Source organism: Gobius niger (assembly GCF_951799975.1).
Source record: "Gobius niger genome assembly, chromosome: 9".
NCBI classification, from domain to species: domain Eukaryota; kingdom Metazoa; phylum Chordata; class Actinopteri; order Gobiiformes; family Gobiidae; genus Gobius; species Gobius niger.
The window spans coordinates 21,862,679-21,873,882 of NC_136860.1; the positions used below are offsets into that span (position 1 = coordinate 21,862,679).

At 41.0% G+C, this 11,204-nt stretch overlaps 1 protein-coding gene across 1 annotated transcript in view; it reads right to left on the reverse strand.

Annotated features, from left to right (window-relative positions):
- The window catches only part of nalcn (sodium leak channel, non-selective), a 39,195-nt gene extending 28,950 nt beyond the window's left edge, over nucleotides 1-10,245 (reverse strand). The window contains exons 1-11 of the mRNA XM_079563549.1: nucleotides 10,108-10,245; nucleotides 8,227-8,335; nucleotides 7,296-7,436; nucleotides 6,936-7,118; nucleotides 5,829-5,912; nucleotides 5,605-5,744; nucleotides 5,378-5,506; nucleotides 4,042-4,193; nucleotides 3,666-3,808; nucleotides 3,298-3,402; nucleotides 2,817-2,903 (exon numbers count right to left, since the gene is read on the reverse strand). Coding sequence (XP_079419675.1) covers nucleotides 2,817-2,903; nucleotides 3,298-3,402; nucleotides 3,666-3,808; nucleotides 4,042-4,193; nucleotides 5,378-5,506; nucleotides 5,605-5,744; nucleotides 5,829-5,912; nucleotides 6,936-7,118; nucleotides 7,296-7,436; nucleotides 8,227-8,253 — 1,191 coding nt within the window. The 5' untranslated portion in view covers nucleotides 8,254-8,335; nucleotides 10,108-10,245. The remainder of the gene's footprint in view (nucleotides 1-2,816; nucleotides 2,904-3,297; nucleotides 3,403-3,665; nucleotides 3,809-4,041; nucleotides 4,194-5,377; nucleotides 5,507-5,604; nucleotides 5,745-5,828; nucleotides 5,913-6,935; nucleotides 7,119-7,295; nucleotides 7,437-8,226; nucleotides 8,336-10,107) is intronic.
- Between the last annotated feature and the right edge of the window lie 959 nt (nucleotides 10,246-11,204).

An 11,204-nucleotide genomic window follows, 5' to 3' on the forward strand; every position in this document is an offset into this window, starting at 1 on the left:
ACTGTCAACCCCAGCCTCCTACCCTATATATCTGTTTTGCGACATCTTTAAGCGCTGATTCTTCTACTCCAAGGGGGTCCTGTAGAGCTGGGTAAACGCTTGAGATGGAGCCCCCACCCATAGTCTCACCCAGCGTTCATCACCATCATCATAATCTCACCTTTAATAAATTCTTGATCACACCTTCTGATCACCCTCTGTGGCGTGAACCTTGCTCGTGACCTATCCCTGTTGAAGACAGGGATATGTCATCCCTATAACATCTCTTACTGCACTACTATAGTACCGAGACAAGAGGATGAAGAGTGACAGACCGATGAGTAGTGCTTCCTGTTGCTCCGTCTGTTCACAGAGTCCGCCAAACAGTACAAATGCTCTTTCCACTGGTACATGAGAAGAGTGGAGTACATGTGCACATTTTTGGCACCATGATGCACAATTCACACAGGAATTGTCACCAACAGGCAGCGCTTATCACTTTAGTCATTTGGCATTTGCAGCAGCAACAAAAAAAAAAACAATAACTGTGGTCGCAGCATGAACTTCTTTAGCTTTGCCTATGATCATGTTGTTTAGCTCATGGTTTAGCATTTGCAGAATGGTTGCTTTAAGCTTTGGCTTACTATTACGGTAAACATTAGTACACACAAGACTTCAGATGGATGACAATCTAATTCTCGTAGATAGTTGAATTAAGGCTATTTTGGCTTGCATGCTCACTGCATGAATGTTCCATGTTTGAATACCAGACCCACATACACAGTTCTCTAAAATTTCCAGCAAGGTAATTCTGACCAAGACCCTGGCTCAAGATCTGGAGATGCATAGGTTGCCTGAAGCACTGATTAAAGGATGGGTCAAATGCAAAGAATACGTTTCGCTACAGGTACAGTATTTATTAAAATAAATTCAATACATATTTTCAATATTCTGCAGAAGAGAGCTGGATTGGAGATCCACAATCATAAACCATAATATGTTTTTCAATCAAAAGTTATTGACTGAAGTGGTGGGTGTATAAACTCTTGCTGCACAGTAACAAAGTAGACGCCTCTTGCTTAATATTGTCCAGATGCGGGATGACTCATGTCTTCGGGTGGACACCATGGTCTTAATAATACATGCCTGACCCTCCTACTCTTAATATCTGACTTTCACATGGGGACGTATGCCTCTTTCATTTATTTCTGCATATTGAATTTCTATATAAAGTATGGTATGGAGGTATATGTGGCCATCCACTCCAAATCTCACTGGAGTGCTCACATCTTTGATTTTATCCAGCAAGTGATTGTCTATTTCCCTCTGTCCACATGCAATATAAGCTCATCCTTTCTGTAATCACTTCTTGCAACAACGTCCTCCTCAAAGTAATTCCTTCTCTCCCCAGATACGTTCTCTTTTCCAGACAATTTCCTCATTCGTACAGCCAAGTGTGTCGCCCTTCGTCTCCCACACACAAGTATGACCTTAACCTTGACATGATTGTGTAAGTTCCACATGATTAAAAGAGGGTGTCACGAGGAATTTCCGGTGAGCAGGATCATTGAGATGGGAAGAGGGAGGTTTGGGGGAATCGATAACCTCTGGCTTAGAAAGGAGAGGTCAAAAAGGTGCTCCTGTATTGGACTTTAACACCCCCCAGCGAGCCAAAGAGCAATCTATCACTCCACATTTAGCAGTGACAGTGGGACAGCACCAGAGTCCATGCTAAATTACATATGAACAGCAACATTAAACATAGGTGAAATATTTTGTATTAAATGCATATATCTAATTTCTCCATGTCATCCAATAAAGAAGTGTAGTGTAGGACTATGTGCTGGATAAACACTACACTTGTTTGTCTGCCAACCCCTAACTTAGCATTTTAGTAACTGTTTTCTTTGTTTTCAAGAAAACAAAAAATGTTGAAAAGAAAAAATGCCTAAACAAGTTGTTTGCTGGGAAATGTGAAAATGCCTATTTTCTAGACCTGAATCTTCAGCTGTTAACCATCACATGCTGTATCCCATGGAACCTGCCTCACTACAGAGCAACAATATGTGAGTGAAGAGTCAGAATAGAAAGTCTTAAGCTAATTTTAACCAGAGAAAATGTGCCCGATGCCGCTGTTATGATGTGTAGCAACGCTTGGTGTGTTGTGTTCACCTCCTGGTTATCCCTCTATCTCAATCCTTCTTCCTTCTTATAAAGACACTCTTTGGCAAACATACTACGTCTTTAACTTGAATTTGCTTTAGCTCTTTCAGACTAAAGCCTTAACAAAGTTTTTGGTTTTTTTTTGCCAGTATGTAATGTATCAGCACTAGGTTTTTGTGACTTTGTCGACAGCCATCCTCCTCCAGGGTAAAAACTCTATTCAGTCTCTCAGCGAGAGCCAAGCCTTTTCACTACACTGCTATTAAGAGTGGGCCAGTTGTATATGGTGCCTGCTGATTCCAGCTTATCTTTAAAGCCCAACCAGTCGGATCACAGTGACTACAAGACAGCAGTAGCAGTGGTGTCCATCATGCAGTCATCATTAAAAGTACATCCATAACTGGAGCAGCTTCATTAGTGCTGCAGCAAACATCACACATGAGCCCATCCTCATTTTAAATAGCATCGTCAAGTTATTTTATGCAGGAATTTAAAAATAGACAAATGTGAAAACAATGAGGTGGTACCGTGTGCATCCAAAGCTCATGTTGAATAGTTAGTGCCCATTGACATGGAATATTACAACATCAGAAGCAGTAAAAGCACAGATTATTCATATCATTAGAATAATAGATGAATATAGACCATGGTAACTAATTGTAGAGCAGCGTTACCTGGAGGCATGCAGGCGCCCGACCATGTGGCTTGTTGACGTCCACAGCTACAAGCTGCCACCCCCCAGCAGCATCCTCATGAAACATCTGTGGCACAGTACAAAGATACATGCTGTAAAAAAAACTGGACAAAATTAAACATCATATTTGCCTTTTGGCTGTGATTTTAATCTGTCGCCATAACCAGGGCTAAAAGCATCTCCAGAACTTAATTGTGATGGTTATTCAACAACATTCAACAATGTTGATTTGTTGTTTTTTGTTGTCATAAATAGCAAAAAACTCACTGGGGATTAATTATCATTAAACATACATTACTTTAGCAAAATATAAAACAATCAAAAACAATTGTGAATCTATGTGTCAAAAAATATTATAACTTCACATTCTTGGAATACTTATATTGAAGCAAGGAGCTGTCTACATGCAGCACAGATACAATATAAACTCACTGTGTCGAGATTGTTTGTGCTCAGCATACCTGTGTGGTGGCAGTGGAGGTTGTGCTACTTCTTGAGCCCCACATCTGCTGAAACTGCACTCTGATCTCAGCAAATGTCTCAATGATAACTGCAATGAAGACATTCTGTAGACAAGAAGGACATCTGTTACTCTAGAGCAGTGGTTCCCAAAGTTTTGAAAGGAAATGACATTTTGGCCCACAACCCAACAAGAGCTTGACACTCCGTGTACGTGTACGAGTGCAATGCATAACGAAATATATAATCTCTCAGAAGCAAAAGACCTAGCCATCGCTAAGGAATTCACAAAATGTTTACTTTTGAAATATATTTCAATATCAGCTGTCCAAGAGCTAAATTAATAAATGCCATAGAAATAGTGTCCAACCTTGACAAGCCATGCCAAGAAGAAAATGAGGGTTATAAAGTAGAAGTAGGAGCGCCAACGAGGGAAACTGTCAATGGCTCTGTACATAAGGAAGACCCATCCTTCTTGTGAGGCTGCCTCATATACGGTGAAGATACTTGTGCCTATAGCCAAGACACAAAGACAAAGAGGTCTCAAACATTGTGTGAAATAGCAGTTTTTACTAGAGCTGGGCCCATACACTTTTGTCGAATACGCATCACGATACTCGGGGCCAATCCGATATTTATTGTGATATACAGTATGACATAATTATGATAAGTAATGCCCAAAAACTGAAGATGCATTGTAAATGAATAACAGTGCGGTGCACTCGGCTGATAGTTGAAATACTTGCCGAGCTCATTGAAGCCACTATAACCTAACTCTTGTCGGCTGAGGCCATAGTCTTCAAGGTTGGCACATTTAAAACCATAGGGACACTGGTAGCCCTCCCCATCAGGAGAACAGTGAGTGTCTGGGATAGCCAGGCTGTTCCACGTCACATTACTGAAAAGAAAAAAAAAAAGAAAGATAGACCGCTCAATCCATAGTACTGTATATTGTGAATATGTCCTTTATTTCTTTGGTCTCCTTGTGTCTTTCAGCCAATGGTGATTTTCACACTGAATCAATTCTCGGTGAATGCTTTGCATTTAGTTGACCAGAGCCCATAGATCCATCCACATACATAGTTTATTAAAGTGTACTGGAATAGAAGAGATAATTAATGCTACTGTTACATATAAGATGAATAGTCAGAGGTCAATCTCTACAAAGCTAAGCAGACCATTCTGGCCTTTTTCTATCTTAATATCAAAGGAGGCCTGTCAAATGGCACAGTCATGCAAGAGTATTTACTTTTGGCGCAGAAAGACAAATTACTTAATTATATGTAATAACTTTTTGGATGTGCTAAATTCGACTAAATTACACCAATAAACCTCCTATCAGACAATCTGTTCATCACTTGAAAATGTTAACACAAATAATAACATTTCATGTTCTCTTTCCAAGTCACAAGGTAGACTGCCAAAATAAACTGATGGCTACAATCAGACCAATCGGAGGGAAAAAAGCTTCAGAAAAAGATGCTCATCATGGCACAAAATAACATTTCAATGAAAAACATGCTGTCAAAGTTATCTTCATTTTTTAACTTGTCAGATCAAGGTCTTTGACATTAACCCAGTTTTGTGCATTCTTTTATTTTAATTCCTTTATCTTTCTTGAATGTTTATCATTACTATTATAATGTCTAAAATAATTCTTCATCACCTATTGCTAATTTACACTTTACAGACCAAATTCATCAGTCTCCTACGTGAATTATAAGGCTATGAATCGATATTGTAAGAATGAGACTAATGCCAGGCCTGGACAATGTGGGGCGTGTTAATCATTATAATTAGTGTCAGCCCTTGCAGCAGATCATGGCACAGAGCATCATGATCACTCCTCACATCCTCTTACTTTTATCTGCTGTGATTCAGCTCTCATCATATCCTCTTTCTCCTCCTAATAATTATTCTCAAAAACATTCATTACAGTGCCCAAATGGCAGTTGCTTCCCTAAATGCACCTCCCATGTCTCTAGCTTCCAAAAGCTCTGAATTTAGTGCGGGTTAATGAGATACTTTTGAAGGCTTTTTATTTTCTTACTGAAACAAATGGCAAGACAAAAATGTGCTTACTGTGGCTCTGTGTCATTGGTCACACAATGGTGGTTGAAGGTCCCAAACATCTGAACACCCAAGATTCCATAAAGTAAGAGAAAAAACAGCAAAAAAATGGATACACTCCAGATTTGTTCACCAGATCGCCTGTAAGCATGAGAGGAGAAATGTCAAGGACAACCCTGGACTGGGCCTTTTAGAGACTATTTACATATTTGTAGGATAAATTCTTGCAAAAGATGTACTTGAGAATGTTGGTGATGCGGGAGCGAGGAAGCTCAAAGCGAAAGTAGATTCTGAAAGCCCTGATCATTATAAGAGCACGAGGTATTCTCAACATGCCCCATGGAGACATCTGATCTACAAGCTTGGCTATTTCAAACACCTTACACCAACACAAAGGAGACACTGATGGTTAATAAATTAATATGTTCTGTATCAGGGAAACAAACTGTTAAAGCACTTGTACCTGAAGCACTAGTGAAACCCAGATGAAAAATACCATGAAGCCATCAAACATGCACCAGCGATCCTTCACATATGAGTTATCCCCCTGTGGAAAAACACATACAGTTGTCAGGCTTACCAGCATTGACAGCCATGTTTACTACACTCCACTCTTTGCCGCAAAATTTGATGCAAGAAAACAGAAATCACAGATTCAGATGTTGTAATATACTATATATATATATTTTACACCTTCTAATTCAAATGTAAAATTGTTAATATGCTGCAATATATGCTGTCTTCTAATGTAGAACTGAAATTTTATGGATGCAACGAATCAATACTGGAATAGTATATATCGGAGCCAGTCCAGGAATAAAATTAAGATTTATGGATATTCTCAGTTTTTTGACGACTCTTTGCAAAGGGACTAAAACTGGTGATACAAGATGAAGTGGGGAAAATGCGCTAACCACTGCGCTACTGTGCCGCCCATGGGCTCATTAATATGAATGGCGCTGAATGGCTGACCGGTTATGTCTTGTTCGCCCAAATCCAGATTGCTGAAACAAGCAGTGATTTCACTATACGCCACTTTGATATGAGGGCCAATATTACCTCTGAATCAGTCAAATAAAAGCAACAAAAAACAGAAAGTCATGAGTCCTGATAAAGGTTTTAGTCTGCTGTCTGGAGCCTGTGTCCTGAGGAGCAGCTCACAGCCAGAGCAGGAGAGGAGCTGACAGAGGCAGCAGAGGGACTGGAGCCCCACTGCAGAGCGACTGAGGAGGTCCCACGGCAGAGGGACGGATGGGGCCCCACTGGGAAACACCAAAAACTGGTATTTTTATTTTTATGGACCTCACTATTTATAAAAGCTGTTCTGGGAATGAGAGTTGTAATGTTGGTTCTATGTGTATCTGCTGTAATGTGGCAAAATGTTTCTTTTTAGTATAACAAGCAGCAGTAAAAGCATTTAAGCAGACCTGATAGTAAAAATGCACACCCAACAACATATCTGCAACAGCCCACTTAGAGTTTACATCACAAGCCACCAGCTCAGAGCACAAAATCAAGTACCAAGGATTTAAGACTTTGTGGAAACCCTTTTTATTGAAAATGTGTGTACCTTTATGATTCCTCTGATATGCATCTTGGCGATCATCTCAGCCGTGTACAGGAACATGAGCAGGGTGTCGAGGGTGAATGTGACATACTGCAGAGGAGGGTAGTGCTCAAAGGTCTTGGGGGTGTTCATACACACTGAAATGACGCTTATAATGGCGCAGGCTCGCAAAAGGGAGTGCACCCACTAAAATACAAAATAAATACAGGCACAACATCAATTACTGCCAAGATGTGGAGAAAACGTGAGCAGCAATAATGCATGCACTTTAGCGAAAAATGTGCATAGTATTCATTTTATCTCGGTCAAGTCTTTTTAAGCATTGTTACAAGTTGCTACAACCCAGTAGAAGAGCGCTCTCACTGGTTTGTTGATCCAGAAGATGTCAGCGCTGTCTGCCAGTGTCTCGTCGGGCCCGAAGTCGGTCATGGGCTGGGCCTCGACCCGTGAGCTCTGTTTCCTCTTCAGCATGCTCGGGCTTGCTGTGCTATACAGAGAGTGGATCTGACAGACACAGGGAGGAAGACCATGCAGTGACTAAAGCTAGATGAAAAACAGGTAAATTCTGGAGTTATCCAAGTCTGGGCAGTGACGTTCATTTATTACAATACATATTCTACTTGTCTAATGTAAAGTGTTGAAAGCATTTATGTTTCAACTGAGGTGTTTTAATTATTTACAGCCCGGACTTAAATAGACAGAATATAGTTCTGTACACAGAAAGTAAAGTGTTGCACTGTTGAGTGGTCACTGTGGTACATGACATAGCACACATGAGACACAGAACAGGTGTGTTCACACTGCATAGACTTACCATCTTACATCTAACTAATACACCCATTTGAACACCAAGGCACAAGAAGTGCACACTGCCTCATTGTACAGTGTGACAAACTGTGAATTGGTGTCACCTATGGATATCCTAGCATTAGTGTTTGAGAGTGTTTGTATGCAGAAAAAGAAAGATGTGAAGGCTGTTTGAACATAGAAACAGAAGTGAATGACAGTCTGAATGGAGACAAAGCGCACATACCAAAGGGAAAAGTAAAGCTGAAATTGCTCCAGCACTGCACATAACATGCGATCAGGCATACCCTGTAAATAACACACAACAGTTAGTCAACATTATGGCATCATGGTGTACAGTAACACTATCCACATCTACAGTACGCTCATAGAGACAGGAATGCCCACCACGTCTGACATCAAGGCATATATGAACACACTCTATGAGTGAGTAAGTGACTGGGGCATGGTGGAAGAAGATGAGGTGGAGGAGAGCAAGGACACTCACTGTGAGGCTCCTCATTGGTGCATTCATTCCCAGGTCACAGAGGGGTGGAGAGACCAGCCAAGGAGAGACAACAGATGCAAAAGGGAAGTATCCTTGATGCCTGGAGCTCCTGCAGCAGCCAGCATTGAACATGAAAGTAGTTATACAGGACATATATTGGTCTAGGTAGGACAATTCCAAACATATTTGGCTTTACAATTACAATCAGTGTCTTGCTCAATGGGTTTTGTTTTGGCAGGACTTTCGTTGGTCTTTATCTATCTTTGGGGACTAAACATGGCCAACATTGGGAGTGGACAAACGGCATGATACAAGAAGGCGGGAAGGAACAAATATTGAACAAACAAATACAATTTAAAAAAAATAGCTTACATAACTCTGGTTGTAAGTACACCACACAGCCAGACAAAACATGTCAGTATAACGCACCGTGTTATTACCAAAAGACAAAAACAACGTTTTATCTCCTTTCTTAGATTCAGCTTTTAGCAGCAGAAAAAATAACAAACTATTAAAGAACTAATATTGCTTGAAAACAAGTAACTTTTCATAACAATGCAACTGGATTCAGTGTTGCTTTTAATACCACCACCAAAAACTAAACTGTCCATCCAATAAAACCTCCTTGTAGTTAGAAGCAGTTTCCCGGTGTAATAGCTACACTTAACATATGCAGATGGAGACTTGAAGAAGAGTGAAAACTAAATTATAGGCTCTAAGTGCAATTATGTGGGAGTATAGGTGGCATAGACTGCAATTACTTTCCCATTTGAAAAAGGACACGTTCTTCGCAGGCAGGATGCTATCTCTGGGCAGATTCATTTTAAAGTCTGCATAGTGCTGAAAAACAAGCTCCCTTAACATAGAGTTTAGTGCAAGGAGTGAGTAGAAAGTAGAAAATGCAACGAATTTGAGTGTTTGATAGATTAAAAAACTGCGCACAGATGGTGAGGACATAAATGCTTTTCTGTGAGCTAGAACTCCAGAATTTAACATTTTTAGATTCTATTGAATTGTATTATCGTGGAATGTGCCACTAATCACAGACAAGCTCATGTGTTTGACGACACAATCTCTAATGATTCAAAATAGTACGAGTAGCATTGTTAGAAACACACACATATCTGTACTAATGTTTTTATCATCCTCATGATTCATACCATTGTGTACAGTTTAATGCGTAGTTTATCAAGGTGTGGTTTTAATATTGCATCTTTAGAATCTTATTAGATTTAGAGCAGTGAGTAGTGCGATTCCTGAATCTCTGGGTGGAACACTAATGGCCACTATCAGCAAAGGGTTCTTCAATAATTTACAGGGACTAAAAAAAAGTATTGTTTTGCTGTGTTTTGGGAATTTGATCTTGTAACTATCTAAACTGTTGCAAATACAATGTGATAAAATACTACCCCCACAATAAAGTGCTGTCCATAACCTATAATGTAACTTAACTCAGAAACGATAGTCCTAAATATTCGTTTGTTGTTACAGGCTAGTTGCATTCAATGTACAAAAACATGTAGGCCTGCATCCATCCAAAGATCAACGCAAGGTGCCAAGGTTACTATGGAAACGGCTAAGAGCTAGGATGCTACAATGGCTCAAACAGGCAAAAGACAAAAGGCATGGTATAAATAAGGAGCACCATGGAGCTCATCTTTAACTAACGTTAATACAACATTTGATATTCGAGTCGTAGAGGGGCTAGTGGCTACAGCATCACGAATTGTTATCAAGGCCTGCTCCAAAGGACAGTAGCTAATGCCTCCACTTCCTGGACAACATCGAATGCAGCAGCTTCAAGCGTCACCTGCTCCGCATTTCGCACGACATGTCGTGTCCACTTCGACCCAAATGTAGAAACACAAGCGCGTCACTTACGATAGTCGGTTGATCTTTACCAAGCGTGTTTTCCCTTGCCCATAACATCAGCTGTTTTCCGGTGTCGGGATTGCATCCACGAAGATGCAGGAGAGAGAGAGGGTGAGCGAGAGAGAGAGAGAGAGAGAGAGAGAGAGAGAGAGAGAGAGAGAGAGAGAGAGAGAGAGAGGGAGGGAGGGAGGGAGGGAGAGAGGGAGAGAGGGAGAGAGAGAGGGAGGGAGAGAGAGAGAGGGAGGGAGAGAGAGAGAGAGGGCGAGCGAGAGAGAGAGAGAGAGGGAGAGAGGGAGGGAGAGCGAGAGAGAGAGAGAGAGAGGGAGGGAGAGAGAGAGAGAGAGAGGGCGAGCGAGGGAGAGCGAGAGAGAGAGGGAGGGAACGCTCCGCGTGCAGGGGAGCGCGCCTGTGGGACTCTGTGCGCCCGCAGTAAAGAGGTAATTTAGTTATTATCAGAATCTTCATCATCACTGTTTATTATATTGGCCAACGCAGTGAAAGTAACCTAACATCAAATGGAACTAAACATAAACGGTTTGCCGATACAGCAGAATGGGAGGAAACCACATTAAAAAGCAACCTGAAAGCCATCATAACCTACATAGATAGTGGGTTTTGATGGCTTGTGTCCATTTCAGTTTGCTCTGTAGCCTGCTGTCTTTTGAAGACATGTGCCATAAAGAGGACAAAACATGATGTGACATCTATCAATCGCACTACAATGATTGGTGATTATAGTGACCACATTGTGACCCCAGGTATGGCGTGGCTAGCTGGCCCGGAGTAAAAAAAATATTCTGTTGTTTGGAAGGATTCTATAAATGTCTTGGTTACATAAGCTACTGCAAATTCATCACTAAACCAACACATAAAAGATTAAACTTTTTCCAAACAGGCACACACACAAAACACAGTGGAAAAAGTGGAAATGGGTGTGAAATATAGCCTGCTTCTAATAACATATAAAAATACATGCTATCCTTTCTTTCGGGCAGCTTTACCAACACCAGCTCTTGCTCCGGACGGCGCCTGTGACTGTAGTATTCAAAGGAGAGGGTCGCTGGCCTCTGAAGACTGGGCCAGCTCAGGCCAGCCTGCTGCTTTTC